Source organism: Mangifera indica, chromosome 1 (genome assembly GCF_011075055.1).
Source record: "Mangifera indica cultivar Alphonso chromosome 1, CATAS_Mindica_2.1, whole genome shotgun sequence".
In the NCBI taxonomy this organism is placed as follows: Eukaryota; Viridiplantae; Streptophyta; class Magnoliopsida; order Sapindales; family Anacardiaceae; genus Mangifera; species Mangifera indica.
This window is the reverse complement of record NC_058137.1, coordinates 24,500,404-24,517,971: the sequence shown is the minus strand read 5'-3', so window position 1 is coordinate 24,517,971 and position 17,568 is coordinate 24,500,404. Positions and strand designations below refer to the sequence as shown.

The following is a 17,568-nucleotide window of genomic DNA, read 5'->3' as shown; positions in this document are numbered from 1 at the left end:
ACCGAGGATATCTCTGAGATTTGGGAAATGGAACTTTACATTTTTCAACAATAATATAACAGAGAACATGAATATTCCTTTTCTTGGGTGTTTTAACATTTGATGGCTCAGAAGCCTCAATCAACAAACTATTGGAAACAAAAATTTTGAGGCACTTCTGCCTGGCTTAGCCTAAGACATCTACTTACCCATGAACTAGAGATTACAATTACTAGAATCTAGACGTCCGATAATTTACAAAACATCGAAGTTACTATCAGATGAGGATTCAGCTGAAGAATCATTGACCTGGGTAAAATCTCTATGTAGTTTGTGTGGAGATTGAGTTGTTAGCTAAGAGTCCAGAACATAGCCTTTCTTTTCTAAAATGAACCTAGTCTGTGGCTTACTATTTGAAAAAGTCCTGCAGCAAACTGTGTTGCGACTGGCAGATTCAGCATACCCGGTCATGAAGATTGAGACTGGATCTCCATTTGTATCAGAATAATCAACAGTGCTGAAAGAGTCTCTTGCACTCTCGGTTGTGAAAGAAGCCTCATCTGAGCTTGTGAAAAAGGACCAATCACTTGAAGCGGCATCAGAGAACTCCATGCTTGTTGGCTCAACATATCTTTCCATCATGGGCAGTGTACTTTTATTTGAAGCCCTACTACGAATACCATTAAAGTTGTGCTCAGTTACGGTAGAAACAATTTCTGGTCTGAGATCAGATGAAAATTCCCGGAGCACAAAATCGCTGCTTGCTTTGTTTGGTCCTTGTCTTGAAGACATCTGAGTTTTAGGTGTGCAATGACTTGCAGAAGCTGGAACCGGCTGTCTCATAGCTTTCCCAGAAGTTGTTCTTGGTGGTGGTCGGGGGCAGGACCTATGCAAGCATCTATATATGAGCACAAATCGAATAGAATAGGAACACATACAAACAACATTAATCCAGTGAACACAGGTACTGGAAAATATTCAGGACCCTGACATAAGCAAAATTTTCCATAACCATAGACATATATATCAGAAAAAATATAAAATGATAAACATTAAGAAAAATGTAAAAAGACCGGTGACCAGCTTTGGAAACAGAATTTTTGGGAGTTATCATATTTTCAGATTTACAGGGTAAATATAAAATGTAAGTATGTCACAGAGAGAAAACACTTCTTTCTAACGCAGTTTAGCAACAAATCAAATGTCTACCTCATGTAAAATAAGATATATGCTCCTTCTGACATCACCTGGCTCATTGGCACTGGATGAACCTGTAAGCCAGGAAAAAAAAAAGGGAAAAACTAATCATCTCTTACATTAAGAAACAAAGTGATAATTAAATTCATAAATTACACTCAGAACCAATTAATCTTGTCTGATCTGAATACATCAAACAAAAGAATCATGTTCTTTAGCATAATCCAGAGGAAAACAAAATACATTAGTAAAGAGGTTCCCTTCTGCCATGAAATGGAGGAAACAAGCTAAAGCCTCAAGTCAGTGGGGACTCATACATACATATTCTTTCAGAATATAGAACAACATATGAAAGACAGGAAGTGATTCAAGTACATTAGACAGAACAGTTATGTTCAGAATAGATTGGAATTTAATCCCCTATATCACATGCAAATAATCAACATATTTTGCCTGACCAAAAGTACTAAAAGAAACATATGTACCTCAGTGTCATCTATCCTGAACCAATTGCCCTCCATGTCTTTTATATACGACACATAATGCCCAGAAAATGATGCATTCTGTGTGTCCAAATGTACAACAACACCATAAAGCATGTAAAGTGGAGGCATGTCACCCGTTCCAGTCATAAATGGAATCATGTCCAGCATTGCAGGGAAAGTGATACATTTATTTATTTTCCCATATCTTCCTTCCTAATGAAGTAAAACCCACAAGTTAACAGATCAAATAACAATAAGCCCAGAAATATAAACAGATAGTATAAGAACAATTAGATTTCTATACAGATGTGCCAGCCTCAAAATCAATTTGAAGATATTAAAACAGAGGCATCCAGTGACAGCATTTGACTCCAAGTTTGAAAAAATAATATTAATCTAAAGCGAAATAATATTACTAAGGGAAACAGAATAACATAAAAAATTGACTCTCATGAATAAAGCAAGTATACCTGGAATCTCTTTAAAACAATTGTTAGGATGTTTGGTGCCTCATGTATACTCAACTGCTTCCTTGCTCGGACATACGAAGCACACCTTTTCATCAAAACATAGCAGAGCCAATGAGTTAACAAATAAACTTATTGCAATAAACTTAAAATTTCAAAGAACATGTTTCAAGAAAATTTTATCAAACCTTCCACATCTGTACATGTTTTCGCCATCTAAATCCTCAGCAGTTGTAAATTGAGTCAATGCATCTTCCAGTGACTCAACCCAGCCAAATATTTCTAATGTGAGATCCATAATGTTTTCATATCGCTCTGACTCATGATGACATCTAAGACACTTGACCTATGGCATTGAAATTGACAGAGATGTCATTCAAAACTACCAAAAGAATAAAAATGAAGATAAAATATATAGTACAAAACATTATTAGAACAAAATTTAATATTAGTTTTCAAAGGAGCCAATGAGCAAAAAAAACCTTTGACAAAAGGCGCCCACCAAAAGTATGTTGGATAAAAGTAGTTTCTTGCAGCCTAGGATCAACCCTGCTTTCACCACCAAGTCCCTCCAAGCATATGGATTGCATCGAAGCAATCAGAAACCTGAAAAAAAAAAAAAAAAAGGCAGTGATGTACAAGATTTATCTTCTTCAACGTATAAAAAACTGAAATTAAATTTACAAATTGAAGTATAGAAGTTGAAAATTTTTTATGTCAGATAAATTCTGAATTCAGATGTTAGATATGTGAGAACAGAAGTAAAGCAAAGTAGAACCAGTGTCTCCTGTGAAAAAGTCTTTAAAAGGAAAAAGAAAAAACCAGCTCACAGATCTTGAAAGACCTTAGAAATTCATGTGCATCTTCCTGGCTTCCATCCCCAATTTGACAATTAATACTTCGCATATGTAACAGGATTCTGCCAGGAGATAGAGGGCCACCACTTTCTCTTAACATTATTACATGTTGCTCAAGTTCACACATCAGACACCAATCTTTCCCGCAACCTATCACTCAAATGATAATTAGGAAATCACATATATGCTTAAACACTACACTGATATCAATATCATCGAAGCTAGCACTTAAGGGAAATGAGCAAATGTAATTACAGGCTCTGGAATGTGATCTATGCAGCCAGTAGACAACAAGAGGCTTAGTGCAGGTCAAACACTGTAACACAGCATTAGCATAGCAACTGCACAATAAAAGTTATAATCAACAAAATAGTGAAAGAAGCAAATCAAGAAACTAATGCATGCCCAACTTTTAATCTATACAAACAAATCAAAACATTTGTGTTTAAATTATCAAGATTCTAAATCCTTGCTTAGAAACAGGCATAGTCAAAAGGAAAGGCCATACCTATTTCCACAGTTTACAAGGCCCCTGGGTGATAAAACAAAAACTTCACAGTGGAAAAACTTCACAAATTCTTCGTAAGGAAACAGCACCTAAGACACCACAATAACAAATATAAATGAGATCTGTCAATAATTCAAGAATCCAGCATAAATAGTGCACAGATTGCAGATTATATCTAATTATATTGAGAGGAAGCCTACCTTCATTTTCTTTTTTTCAAGCCAAAGTTCTGGGGCATCCTGTCTGAGTTTGGATGACTTCTTTAAGCCCATCATCTTCATAATTCCCATTTTGGAGACCCCACTGCTTCTCTGTGCTGTGATGTTTTCTCTCACTCTAGGAAATTCTGTATGAAAAATCCAAAATTAGGAAAACCAGAAACTGCAATGTATAGAAAGGAGAAGTAATCCAGAAGACCTACTCAGTTCATCCTCAGTCAGTCCTTTCCTTTCTTTTTCTGAGCATAATTGTTCACCAACTAGTTTAGTGGACGATTTTGCCAATTTACAAGATTTGGTCCCCCTGGGATTCAATGCTTTTTTGACATTTATATTTCCATTGACTGCTGTCATGTCAGAATAACAGTCCACCACTTTGTCATTTCCACCAGGAACAATGTCAGTCTCATTTTTATGGTCATTTGTCCCATATTTTGCAGAATATGGTGCGACTGGAAATCCAGAGCTGCCTCTTGATTCAGATACATTTCCAAGTTGGCTTTGATAATAATGATTTTCATGAATTGTACTTCTTGCAGGTCCCTGAGTATGGACATTAGAGCCATTGACACTGTGTCGTTTCCAACTTTCTTCAGCTGACACAAGAACATCACTAGTTCTTGACTGCAGAAAAAGGTTACCACAATCAGAAACTGCAAAATGATTACAGAAAAATTTAGGCATATGAAATAGAAACTTAAAAGGTAAGAACCTTATGCTTCAATGGAGACTCTTTTGGTGAAACATTAATAGAGGAATTCGGATTCGTAGAGCAACTCCCTAGGGATCCTTTGTCAGAATCAAATACAGTTGTGTCCTCTCTTCTTAAAGGTTCTTTGTTGGATTTACAGCAAACCCGCTTATCTGCAGTTCTCTCCAGCATAGAGATATGAAAGGAATCAACTGCAGAGCAATGTGTGGCAGCATAGGCACCTCTGCATATTGATGGATGAATCATGTCATCTAATGGCGCTCTCTCCATCCCAGCCTTACTATAATGCCCAGATAACTGAGAGCTTAAGTTTTCATATAGTAGAACTGAATCTTGAATTGATTCAGCCAGAGGAGATGAGCATGAGCTTGTTTTCTCTAATTGCTGGCATTCTTGATTATGACCTTGTCTCCAGTGAATTATCTGACACTTTCCAGAACTGCACACAGGTTATCAGTGTGAATGTTGAGTGATTCTAATAGAAGTTTAATTACAATCTTATAGACCACACCTGCTGGTGGTTAAAACTACTCACACAATATCTTTTCTTGACCTTACCTAATGGATCATAAATTATCACTTAAGCAAAAGAAAACTATGGGTATCAAAATCTGACAAGGTTGCACAAAATTCAAAGATAAAAACAAATTGATCAAGTAAAAGGGCACATTGCTTTGATGCATCTCAAAAAGGTTCTTCCTTAGACAAGGATTCAAGCTCTTTAAAAGTATATATTAATAATAAAGTATGTTAAACAGAAAAGGAAAAGATAGTACCAATATCTGACAGACTTGCATCTAGAACAGCGGGTTGTAGAAGGAGCAGAGCATCTGGCACAGACATGAAGTACATTTTTGGATGTAGCAACAATAGGGATAACACTAGCAGTAGCCATTGCTTCTTCTTCAAACGCTTCTTCAGCAGCTAGTTGAGCAAGCAAACTTATCCTCTCCCTCTTCTTTGTAGTTTCACTCCATTTACCAAGTAAGAAATAAGCAACCACAGGAAGCACAACCAGGACCAGAAATAGGAGAGGTACATCAGCTTCCCTTGGCTCGAGCATGTCCCCACCAACACATTCATGTCCAATTTTGTCTAAAACCACTACCCAAAAGATAGTCTCTTACGCTAAATGAGTTGAAATTAATCAATGTCTAGAATCCACAAAATGAAATGTAACATGAATCATGCTCACCCTTTAAACCAGTCAAATTACTGATTCATAATATACAAAGAGTCAAGCAATCGGCACTGAAAAACAAATATCTTACATTCCTCTTAAGTAGCTTGCATATAAGTAGATGTGCAAGTGTGTGTGCATACAAATAAAAGAACTCTTTTCATATTGGTTTTTATAGTATCCACCCCTATGCATCAGATATGAAGGGTACAATGATATATTTTTCTAACATCTTATCAGGCATTCAACAAAAAGTAAAGAGCAGTAAAGGAAGCACTGTTATGAAAGACTGTACTCAAATTACTTCACTAGACATGGACTAAGTACTTGCTTCATTCAATATAAAGTGGTACATAATCACTAAATTAGACAAACTAAGACCCCTTGTTTGTTTTGTGGAATATCAAGCATCCAGATATTTTCAAAGTCCATAGAGATAAAAATTAATTCCGCATAACCCTAGCAATGCCCAGGTTCTCGCAACAAGCTCCAAAGAGCCTCATCATCTATTTATGCATTGATCCAGTCACAGTAATGGTATATCTGAACTGCAAAGCCCTCAAGTCACAAAGAGTATTTCATTCATTTTTTTAACTTTGATAGAAAAATGTAAAATTTAACAAAAACCCCAAAGAGCAGCAACCTAAGGAAATCAGAACCATACAAAGGTACACCATGAAAACCAATATTCAAAAAGTAAAAAACTAACCTAAAGAACAAAGCACCCAAAAAACTCCTAAAAATGCCCAAAATTTCTTTTAAAAAAAATAATAGAATCGAGAAAATTACAAGCCCAATGATGTCAACAAACTTATCCTGAACCGCTGTTAGAAGGCTGCTGTCCCTTTAACTAATTCCTCTCCCTCAACATCATCCACATCAAACAAAATTTAGCCCATACAATGGCTACCTTTACACATCCTGAAGCCAATATCATGTAAATCCTCACAACAATATTGAACCCCATAAAACATACCTATATAGCTTTCAAATGACTAAACCTGTCAAAATTGAAGAGCTCTAAAACACACAGGATCATAATGTAAAGCCCGCTGACTTAAAATGTATCCATAAAAAATTACGCCTCAAATCTCCCAGCAATTCCCAACGCATGAAACTCAAAAAGAACAAAATTAAAATTTTCTCCCAACTAAAGATAGCTAGTTGAAATACAAGACCTTAAGACAAACCCATCTCTCAAAACACTCACATTTCCACAGAATTCCCCAAAATGCACAAAACAACACAAAGAAAATGCAGCATTGTTGTACTGTAATAACATCAATACTTCACATACCAACCATTGTCTCAACAAGTCAAAGGTTTCAAGAACAAAACTCAAGAAAGAGAAAAAAAAACCGAGATGAAATCAAGCATTACTTCAAATTAAAGATTCAAGCACAAACCAAACAAACTGATTAAAAAAAAAAAGCAAGGTTAAAAGTTGAGTATTGGATCAAAAACACACCTGATGGAAGGAACGAAGAAAGAAAGAAAGAAGAAAACGAATGAGAGGCCGAAGCGAAAACACTATCTTTGCTTGTCTTTCGTTGTGCTTTGTCTTCCTTCTTGCAAAAAGATTCTTTGATTCTTTAGATGGTAAACATACAACACTCTCTCTGTGTTCAGTTTTTGGTTTGCTTCGCTGCTTCACACTTTGGACACTTTCTCTCTCTTTCACTTTTTTTTAAGATTTGGTAATATTTCTGTCTCTTCTGCTCAGACCTAACTATCATACTTTTAATCTATTTCACCACGTGTCTTCTGACTATTCGTTGTTAACTGAGACAAATCAAAATCAATTATACTCACTCAAATTATTTTTATCATCATTTCAATTTTGTATTTTAAAAAATTGTAAATAAAAACTAATAAAATTAATTTTCATTTTATGTATGACTTATTATTGACATCCCTGGGACCCATTTGACAGAAGATGATTGGTTTTTGGCTGCAAGTGGGACCCAAGAAGCACGTATTTCCCAATGATTTTAGCTGAGCGAAACGTGGACGGATGGGATCATTCTGGAGGACAATTATACTGTTGTGTGACAGAGACGACACGAATTTTTATATTCTGTTAATTAATTTTTTAGTCAAAGTTTTGAGGCTTTGACCGTGTGATGTGTGAGGTGGTGTGTGTGCATCCATGCCTATGATATCATATACTACTCCAACAGTTAGATCATCACATAAGGATGCGAACAAAATCACGGTCATATGATGACCTTCACATCTTTAATTACCTCCGAAAAGTAAGGGAATTCATATATTTATATATAGAATTTGGAGGAAAGGTGAGATCGGATTTTTTTATTACTGGAATAAAATATTGTAATAATTTTTTTTATCATCAAATTAACATGGGATAAAATACTCTTATTTTAATGGGCCAAATGACTTGTTCCCATCAAGATACGGTAAAATGTTAAAAGAGATTCTTTTTAATTTTTTAAAATTTAAATATTTATTCTAAATAAAATTTTATTAAAAAATTTAATTAAAATAAAAATTAAAGTTACTATTTAATAAAAAATTTAAAAATATAAAATTCATTATATCTCCTTCGTTAAGTTTTAAAAAATAGTAATTTTACTTTAATTTAAAGGTTTCAAACTTTAAAAAATTGTATTTTTTCCTTTTAAACGTAGGGCTTACTTTCTCTCCACTATGACCATCATATCTTGCCATTAATGATGATACTTTCAATCTTAATCTGTAGAAAAAAGTCTGATTATCTCTCCCTAAGTTAGGATATTGTCTAGATTCATCTAGATTGAATAAATCCTGATGAATTGTCTAGACGATGTTTTTGTCAACCAAACAAAACATCAATAAATGACTTTTTATCTGGATAACGATGTGTCTAAACAATTTCCATCTATTTGTGATCGAAGAGGAGAGGAAGAGATAAAATATGAAGGAGAACAACCAACAACCAAAGATGATAGAATTATTATCAAAGAAAAAAAAAACTCTAAAGAGAAATTACCATTTTAAAGAAAATTTAAAAAAAAAAAACTGTAAATTTTTAATTTGAAGAAGGTATATAATAGAAGTTTAATTTTTAGATTTGTTTAATTAAATAATTATTTCACTTCTAACTTTAATTAAAATTATTTTATAAGTAAATTTTTAAATTTTTAAAAATTATAATGTAGGATTTTAGATTTTCATCGTGTCTGGGACCAGAATAAGCCTTGTAGCCTATTTAATGTAATTAGCGTAATCCGAAAAATATCAATCCGACTGAAATAAAATTCTTTCTTTAAAAAAATTTTTAAATTAAAGATACCTTTCTTAATTCTTAGTTTACCCCCAACAACCGTGTATCACCACCGTGCCAACACGACCCACAGACATGCCGGAGTGAGACCGGCAGTTTCCCTGTTTAAAAAGTGTTTTCAGTTTGTTGATGTCATAACTGGTTCAAAGTGATAAGATGTAATCATAGAGTGTAGATTTACTTGTGTAAAAGCGCATCGCCAGTTTCAACATTTCTAGAAATTTTCGATTCGACTTTGTTGAAGTTGATAAAAACAATGCAGTATTTTCTTGAGTTGTGTTAACATTTTGTGTGGGCTTCAATCCGTTGTGTAGGTTTGGATTTGGAGTGCTTATAAAAACCAGAAACATGATCTATTATTTTCCTTCCTTCAAGTGCTCAATCAGTAGCAGCTGGTGTTGCTGGTTTAATTGAGAATTCCTTGTGTCGACTCCCTAATGCCCTTTCGCCTCTCCCACAACAATCTTCTCAAGCCAGAAGCCCTGCTTCATCAGAATCAGTTTTATGCTGTAAATGGAATTCTTCAGTGGTAAAATGAAAATCTTGTGTGATACCCTCGTGCCCTATCCCCTCATGCCACCTTATTTTCACATTTATTACTGCCATTTTTTGGGTAAAAAACAGTAATCATTTATACTTAACCTAATTCATGCGAACAGCGTAAGAGAAATTCTTCCTTCATCGAACCCTTGAATCTTTAGCTTCCACAACAGCAATCACAGATGGCTGTAGAGGCACAACAAACCGAAGAATCAACCACAACAAGAACCTACTGGCGATGCCGCAAGCAAGACTTCTTCCCCGAACCTTCCTTCCAAAGCTTCACTTCCTACAAGTCAGCACTCTCACAAACATTCCCTCGCCTCAAAAATCGCCTCTTTTCTCGCTCCACAGATGCCAACGAGCTCATCACTCTCCAGAAAGAAAGCCAAAAATCACTTAACAAATGCCTCACTTGGTGGGACTTAATCTGGCTCAGCTTCGGCTCCGTCGTCGGCTCCGGCATATTCGTCATCACCGGCCAAGAAGCTCATGACCACGCCGGCCCCGCCATCGTTTTATCCTTTTTTGTTTCTGGGATCTCGGCTTTGCTTTCTGTTTTTTGCTATACAGAGTTTGCCGTTGAAATTCCCGTTGCAGGTGGGTCCTTTTCATATCTTCGTGTTGAATTAGGCGATTTTATTGCTTATATTGCGGCCGGGAATATTCTTCTAGAAGCAGTTGTTGGTGCAGCCGGATTAGGGAGGTCTTGGTCTTCGTATTTGGCCAGTATGATTGATGCTGATAACTCAGATTTTTTGCGTTTTGAAGTTAAATCTTTTACCAAAGGATTTAACATGTTGGACCCGGTTGCGGTTTTGGTGCTTTTGGTTGCTAATGGGATTGCAATAAGCGGGACGAGGAGGACTTCGTGGTTGAATTGGATTAGTTCTATTGTGACTGCTTGTGTGATTGTGTTTGTTATTGTTGTTGGGTTTATTCATGGCAGGAGTTCCAATTTAGTGCCATTTACACCCTTTGGGGTAAAGGGGGTTTTTGATGCTGCAGCTGTGGTTTATTGGTCTTATACTGGTTTTGACATGGTGGCAACTATGGCTGAAGAGACTAAGCAGCCGGCCAGGGATATACCAATTGGTTTGGTCGGCTCAATGTCAGTGATTACTGTGATTTATTGTTTGATGGCTCTGGCGTTGAGCATGATGGTGAAGTATACAGAAATTGATGTAAATGCTGCATACTCGGTTGCTTTTGAACAAATTGGGATGAAATGGGCTAAGTATCTGGTGAGTGTTTGTGCTCTTAAGGGAATGACTACAAGTTTGTTGGTGGGATCCCTTGGTCAAGCTCGATACACGACTCAGATTGCAAGAGCTCATATGATTCCTCCCTGGTTTGCTCTGGTTCACCCCAAAACTGAAACACCTATTTATGCTACTTTGTTGGTAACCATTCTTAGTGCTATTATTGCATTTTTCTCTAGTTTAGATGTTTTGTCAAGTGTTTTCTCCTTTAGTACACTCTTAATATTTATGCTTGTGGCTGTTGCATTGCTTGTGAGGCGGTATTATGAGCAGAGTGTTACTCCAAAGAATGATTTGGTTAAGTTTCTAGTGTGTTTGTTTGTTGTGATTGCTTCTTCAATTAGCATAGCAGCTATCTGGAATTCAAATGGGAAGGGATGGATTGGGTATGTGATAACTGCAGTGCTTTGGTTTTTTGGGACTCTAGGAATGACATTGCTTCCAAAGCAGCGTGTTCCAAAAGTTTGGGGGGTTCCTTTAGTTCCATGGTTGCCATCACTGTCAATTGGGATGAATATATTTCTGTTGGGGTCATTGGGTTATGTGGCATTTTGGAGGTTCGTCATTTGCAGTGTTGTAATGCTTGTGTATTATGTGTTGGTTGGTCTTCATGCTACTTATGATGTAGCTCAGCAGAACCAGGAAGAATCGAAACTCAACGAAGGCCTGTGAAATTTGTCAAGGGATGCTTCAAAACTGAAGTGGTAGCACATTAATGGTGGTATAGACATTCTTTTTATATTGCTAAAGAAGTAAGGATGATCTGTGCGATTCTGCGCAGATTGTTATTAGAATCTGTAGTTTTGAAATGAAATTGCATTAGTCCATACATTGATTGTTTACTTCTTGATCTCTTATCAATAATTAATGCCTATTCTAATCAAGTCTGTTGTTTGTTAAATTTTCAATTTACATGTACATTCCCGTGAAACTAAAGCTTATTACTTTGACCCAAAGGTTAATAAAACTGATAGAGTATCAAAACTTTCAAGATAAAAACTTGGGTTCGAATCTCTATCACGCTTATGAAACTTTAACTTACCTGGTGCAATTATTGTAGATTCAATAATGATATCCTCAGCTTACCCGTCCAACAAACACTGACAGGTTCTCCAATTAAAAAAAAAAAAACTATTACTTTGAAAATCACAATTTTAAGAGTATCAAACTAGTGAGAAAAACATTAAAATCTATTTCTTGTTGTAACTAATTCTTCAACTTTCATTTTGTATTTGTAGACTAAATAAGCAAATTTTCCCTATTAAATACTATATGAAGGGCTCTCAAAGAATAGTTTGAGTGATAAAAGTGAGGGCATCTAAGCAAGAAAGAGGACATGGGTTTTCCAATCTATTCGAGTCATATCAAGATTAAATAATTAACTTATTTTTCACATAACATATGAGGTCAGTCGATTTGTTTTCAGCCTATGTCTTTTCAGTCTTAGAGGAACAAGAATTGAAATGTTTTACCAAAAATATGCTCAAATCTGCACCTTATACTTGTTTCTTCATTTGCTTGAATCATGTGGCTTATATTTCTTGAATTGGACCACAAATTACAATTGAACAAGTGAAGTACCAATGGATAAAGACAGTTTATCTGTTTATAATCATCACTAATTCTTCCAACTTTTCTCTTGTATGCAGTGAATTTGCAAAATGGTGATTCAAAGTTCACAAGACTTACCACCATATGCATATTCAAATTAATTTGGTAAGGATTTTATAAGGGTCTTCTCTTCATAGCAGCTTGATGTGTTAAAAGAAAAGTCTATGTAATGGCAATATTCTGACTGCCTTTTTTTTTTTTAACTACTAACTCTTATTTTAGCCAAATTACGCCTTGTGTGTCTAATTGAGAATTACCTTTTCGATTTAATCATGTTTAAATTGATCATGCCAAACAAGAGTAAACCCAAATCAAGTGAATGATCCTATAATCACCATACAGCTCATTCAATATATGTGTATTTATACAAACTGACTCTTAACCATGATAATTAAATTATATATTGTATTATATATCAAAAACTAAATATCTTATATCATATATTATATTGTATCGTAGAATATACCTTCTAAGAATAATATAATAAAATAACAATTAATTAATTAAAATTATAATTAACATATTATCAATTTGAAAAATATCACAAATACTTTTAAAAATTTAGAATTTTTTATATACACTTATCTTATATTTTTATTTTCTATAAAAATAAGATACAATTTATATTAATAATATATATTATAATATAAGATATATACTATGTGGTTTAATATATCTTAAAAATATATATTATTTTGTATGATGTAATATTATATTATGAAATAGGTATAGTGCATTGTATTATTCTGACAATAGTATTAAAAAAATAAACTTCCTCTGGCTTCGGAAATAGCTTAGAGCCTTGCTGGCTGCCGACCAACGATTATGTCAGAATACTTTTGTTGAAAAAGATGGAAAGGAAATCCTAGCTTTTCACGCGGTTTACTCTTGGGCCTTGGCAGGCTCAAGTCATGGTCTAATGCCTGTTGTTGTTCATGATGCAGAGACAATAATGGTCCCAATGAAAAGAACCCACAAGATTCTTCTGTTTTACAATGTGCCACCGATCTTCTTTTCATCACCAACCTTTTCTTCACTGTTTGGGATTCAAAATCAGCGACGCACTACACTTTTCTCCTCTAAATTCAGTTAACCCAAGTACATCTTTATTTTACAAAGTATTCAAACTTCCATACTTGACTGAAGAAACTTTTACTGATGTGTTTATGCATTAAACAAGATAGGTACTCTTAATCTAAACCATTGATTTGGGTATCACATACATTATGAGGCAACTATTTTCTCAAAGTGGATCAGCCTGTTATCTGCAAGTCTTGAACTGTATGCTGATTTTTTGTATTCAAACCAAGTAAACTCTTTGTACAAGCTTTGTTCATGGCCTTCCATGAGTGAAGGTAGTGGAGCTATTTTCTCTCTTAATGGTGGTCCACCAAAATAAATCATTGAAACTCTAGATTTCAAACTGTTCGCTAGAACTCTATGCCATACACTCTTAAACCTCCCATTGGTCAGCACCTGCATAATCAACCACCCAACACAGAAATCTCCATTAACGAACAGTAATTCAACTCTATTGATCATCAATACAGATAGGAAAAAACATTTCATGCTTGGGTACTGGCAAAAGCTTTTGATGGCAGCTATATTCGATAGTTATAGATAAGAATGACGTGCATGTATGCACAGAAGAACAAACAGTGAAGTCTTGAAAAAGTTAAAAAGAAAGATATCTTGTCTCTGCGATAGAGAAAGGTGTGACTAGTGATGATGGACAAATAAAACCATAAAAACTGTACAAATTGTATACCTGTAATGAGTCTCCAACATTGATGAAAAAGGAGTTTTGATCAGGAGGAACTGAAATCCATCTCCCATCTCTGAGAGAAATTTGCAAGCCGGAAGTGTTGTTGGATCTCAACGCAGAAATAATTTGAGGGTCTGTGTGTTCTCCAAATCCAATCGTATTGTTCAGAGCCTGAATATCCGGACATGGCGGATAGTGATTCAGCCTAAAAACAGAATCACTCTGTTCATCCATCAAAAGCTTACTGAACACATCTCTTTGTTGAATCTTCAATCCATCCGCCATCAGTTCCAGAATCTCACACGCCATTTTCTTCACCGCCGATACATAATCATTCAAAGCGGCGCTGCAGCAACACCAAACAAGATTATGAAACACAGCTATGCAAACGAAAATAAAAAAGGAATGATTTTTCTGCAGGTTTATACCGAAACTTTTCCGGATTTTTTCCGAGAGGATAAACGAATCGTTGGAGATTAGAATCTTGATTGGCGGTGAAGAGGAGGTACTCAACCCTACCCAAATCGCCGTTTGGGCCAATACTTTTGTTGCCATAGCCGAAGGGGCAAGGAGGGCCGGCTTGTTCCTTCTCCGAGAGGGGTAAAGAGAAGAACTTGACGGCTTCAGCTTCGAGTCTGGAAATGAATTCCAGGGGAACTCCATGGTTGATGACCTTGAAGAAACCGAAGTCTTCACAGGCCTTGATCATGAGAGTTTTAGCATCGGGCTTTGAAAGGTCGATCAAAGGGATTGCGGGAAACAATGTGGAGGTATTGCACGAAGTTTTTGTGAATGGAAACTGTTCTATTGCTGGATTGTACAAGGCAACCATTGTTGAGTTTGCGGATGAGCTTTCTTTACAGAAGAAGTGAACTGAATTGAATTGAATGGCATTGAGTTCAGCGGGACAATTTATACAAGAAAAATACGAAAAAGAAAATAAAAAATTGGAGAGAATATTTCATGCACCCTTGGAATTTTATTTAAAACATGGAGATCCTGTAATTTCAAGAAGTAGAAAATACCCCCCTCAAGTCTCAAACAAAGAATTGCTATTCAAATTCTTATTAACAAATAATTAAAACTAAGTTATTAACAAAGATTCTGTCATGCCTAGAATCTTTCGAAGTACAGTTAAAAATCATGATTTAATTGTGTAATAAAATAAAAGATACGGGGAATATTAGAGTGAAATCGACCGCATCATGTCTTATGGATAAGCAAGAATAAATTGGCCTTTAGTCAAATATTTTTATTTTCATTCTTTTATTTTAAAATCATAATTTACCGATTTATTTAATTACAAAGCCACCGGAAAGTAACTGGATGTAGTTAAGGTCCCACACATCATTCTTTTGTACAAAGAACTGTTTTAAAATACACGTCTTGAAAGGCCAGCCTCCACTTCTAACTGTCCTTCATCTCTGTACGTACGTGGCTTCGGCTCCTTCGTAACTTTCTGTATGGATTATATTTTAGGCCAAACGACTATTTCCCACCCAAGATATGTTATAATGACAAGTTTTCACTCTTTAACTATGGAAACATCAAACACCCACCCATGGTTGGTTAGATTTAACAAAACCATAACGGTGGTAAATTTAATCTCATTTTCCCCCCTAAAAGTTTAAAAACTAACATTTCTTTCTCTAAGTTAAGTTTGAAAAGATTACATTTTCCCCCCTAGGGTTTATTTCCAAACCCTTCCAATTTCCAAACCCTTCTCCGTCGCTTTCTCCGGCGCCATCACCGGCCGTCTTCCCCTCCCAACAGTTTCTCTTCCACCGACAACCCCTCTCAACTCGACCTCAACGCATCCGATGCAGAGAGAAGCCGTCTAGGAAGAGAAATCGTCTTCCCAGATGAAGACGACTCGTCTTCCCAGAGGACGACGAGTCGTCTCGTCGTCTTGTCTTCATCTTCCCCGATGAAGTTCTTCGTCTTCCACAGCTTCTCCGACTCCAATTGGAAGTCCAAATGGGAGAAAAGAGATCTCCGGAAGGTGAGGATGCTTCGGGAGGGAGAGACCGTCGGCAATGCTTCAGGAGGGTGAAACTGCGATTTTTTAAAACTTAGGCTGAGGAAATTTTAGTTTTTAAAGTTTAGGGGGGCAAAATATATTCTATTTTAGTTTATTTTTAATATTTTAGAGAAAATGATGATTTTACCCTTATCACCGTTAGGGTTTTGTTAAATCTAACCGGTCATGGGTGGGTGTTTAGTGTTTCCATAATTAAAGGGTGGAAACTTGTCATTACAGCATACCTTGGGTGGGAAATAGTCGTTTGGCTTATATTTTATTCGTTAAATTTTCAAATTTCTTTATAAAATTAGAAATGAATTGATAAATTTCAGTTCCACATGGCCAAAAGACTTATTCCCGCGCAACTTATACCCTTCAAGTTTTAAAAATCTAAATATACACCCTTCTATTAAAATTTATTATTAAGATTAAAAATAAAATTATCATATATAAAAATATTTAAAAACTAAAAATTTATTACATTTTTTCCTCTAGATTTAAAAAACTAATAATTTTTGTCATATTCAAAGTTAAAAAAATAACCATTTCCCCCATCCAACCCTAAGGTTTTATACTTTTCAAAATTTTCTTTTGCAACCGCCCTCTAAACTTTTAGAAAATTTGTTTCACCCCCCAAACTGTTTCCATTTGTTGCCCTTCTTCCAGCAACCTCCTTCTCCTTCTCCAACCATCCCTCAACCAGGGATTGAATAGTCGATCAGCCCAACATTTGTCATTAACAATTTCGCTCCCTTACGGCATAATGACGACGACGCAGTTCTGTGGACCTCTCTTTATCTCTCAATGTTAGATGACAACGAAGCATCTGATGGTGACGTAATTCTTGAGCGATGGTGACACAACTCGGTTTTGAAGCGATGGTTGTCTCTTCCTATATGGAAAAGAAGATATGGAACTCAGTGACATCTCCATCCAGGAAGAGATGGCAATGATGTTGGAGATGTCATAGTCTCTTCTTCTCTGCTTTAGTTTGTCATCGTTGTCGAATATAGTCACCAGAGAGAGAAGAAATAAAACTTAGGGATTTAGAAGGGGGATGGTCACATTTCAAACCTTAAGCGGGGGGAAATTATTATATTTTTAAACTTGAGAGGAAAATGTGATAAAATTTTTATTTTTTAAAACTTGTTAGTAAATAACAGTTTTACCTCTAATTTTAATTAAAATTTTTAATAGAAATTGATTTATGGATGAGAGTTTGGGTTTTTGAAAGTAGTAAGGTGGGACTTTGGGTTTTCACTATACCTTGAATGGGAACAAGTCTTTTGGCCTTTTCACAATTTAAAAATGTCTAACAAGAATCAAAATATTATCATGGGCGGTGGTAGAGGTTTAGAAATGATTGCTTTCCACCTAAGGAGATGTAGTGAAGAATTTTTATCCATTGGAGTTTGTAAAGTCTAAATTGTAGTTAGTGGTAGATCCATAAATAAAATTAAGAGAAGTCAATATTGAAT

General features: G+C 35.5%; 3 protein-coding genes across 6 annotated transcripts; 1 reads left to right on the top strand and 2 right to left on the bottom strand.

Annotated features, from left to right (window-relative positions):
- Window positions 1-19: 19 nt before the first annotated feature.
- LOC123222395 (ubiquitin carboxyl-terminal hydrolase 15) lies at window positions 20-7,292 on the bottom strand. Of its 4 annotated transcripts, none has more exons than XM_044645156.1 (14): window positions 7,072-7,292; window positions 5,200-5,577; window positions 4,424-4,862; window positions 3,915-4,335; window positions 3,694-3,839; window positions 3,494-3,582; window positions 3,241-3,326; window positions 2,973-3,135; window positions 2,611-2,734; window positions 2,317-2,474; window positions 2,132-2,216; window positions 1,662-1,874; window positions 1,189-1,250; window positions 20-865 (listed from the first exon to the last, which is right to left on the bottom strand). In XM_044645156.1, exons 2-14 carry the CDS (start codon window positions 5,484-5,486, stop codon window positions 334-336), a joined length of 2,805 nt encoding a protein of 934 aa, XP_044501091.1. In that variant the 5' UTR covers window positions 5,487-5,577; window positions 7,072-7,292; the 3' UTR covers window positions 20-333. The 4 variants fall into 4 exon arrangements, with proteins under 4 accessions (XP_044501091.1, XP_044501075.1, XP_044501083.1 ...); XM_044645140.1 differs by having other exon boundaries at window positions 5,200-5,551; XM_044645148.1 differs by having other exon boundaries at window positions 5,200-5,527.
- A 1,556-nt stretch (window positions 7,293-8,848) lies between these two features.
- On the top strand, window positions 8,849-11,575 carry LOC123229308 (cationic amino acid transporter 8, vacuolar). Its single transcript, XM_044655046.1, has one exon. It carries the CDS (start codon window positions 9,612-9,614, stop codon window positions 11,361-11,363), a length of 1,752 nt encoding a protein of 583 aa, XP_044510981.1. The 5' UTR covers window positions 8,849-9,611; the 3' UTR covers window positions 11,364-11,575.
- Window positions 11,576-13,288: 1,713 nt separating this feature from the next.
- On the bottom strand, window positions 13,289-14,961 carry LOC123214473 (gibberellin 2-beta-dioxygenase 1-like). Its single transcript, XM_044634252.1, has 3 exons — window positions 14,496-14,961; window positions 14,071-14,413; window positions 13,289-13,778 (listed from the first exon to the last, which is right to left on the bottom strand). Exons 1-3 carry the CDS (start codon window positions 14,897-14,899, stop codon window positions 13,527-13,529), a joined length of 999 nt encoding a protein of 332 aa, XP_044490187.1. The 5' UTR covers window positions 14,900-14,961; the 3' UTR covers window positions 13,289-13,526.
- Window positions 14,962-17,568: the final 2,607 nt, after the last annotated feature.

Coding starts and splice junctions, on each gene's coding strand:
- LOC123229308 (XM_044655046.1), top strand. CDS start 9,612: ATGGCTGTAGAGGCACAACAAACCGAAGAATCAACCACAACAAGAACC.
- LOC123222395 (XM_044645156.1), bottom strand. CDS start 5,486: ATGCTCGAGCCAAGGGAAGCTGATGTACCTCTCCTATTTCTGGTCCTG. Junction 3,840..3,914: donor ACTGACTGAGGATGAACTGA/GTAGGTCTTCTG, acceptor TTTTTCATACAG/AATTTCCTAGAGTGAGAGAA. Junction 2,475..2,610: donor GTGGGCGCCTTTTGTCAAAG/GTTTTTTTTGCT, acceptor TCAATGCCATAG/GTCAAGTGTCTTAGATGTCA.
- LOC123214473 (XM_044634252.1), bottom strand. CDS start 14,899: ATGGTTGCCTTGTACAATCCAGCAATAGAACAGTTTCCATTCACAAAA. Junction 14,414..14,495: donor AAAAATCCGGAAAAGTTTCG/GTATAAACCTGC, acceptor GTGTTGCTGCAG/CGCCGCTTTGAATGATTATG. Junction 13,779..14,070: donor ATGTTGGAGACTCATTACAG/GTATACAATTTG, acceptor TTGATTATGCAG/GTGCTGACCAATGGGAGGTT.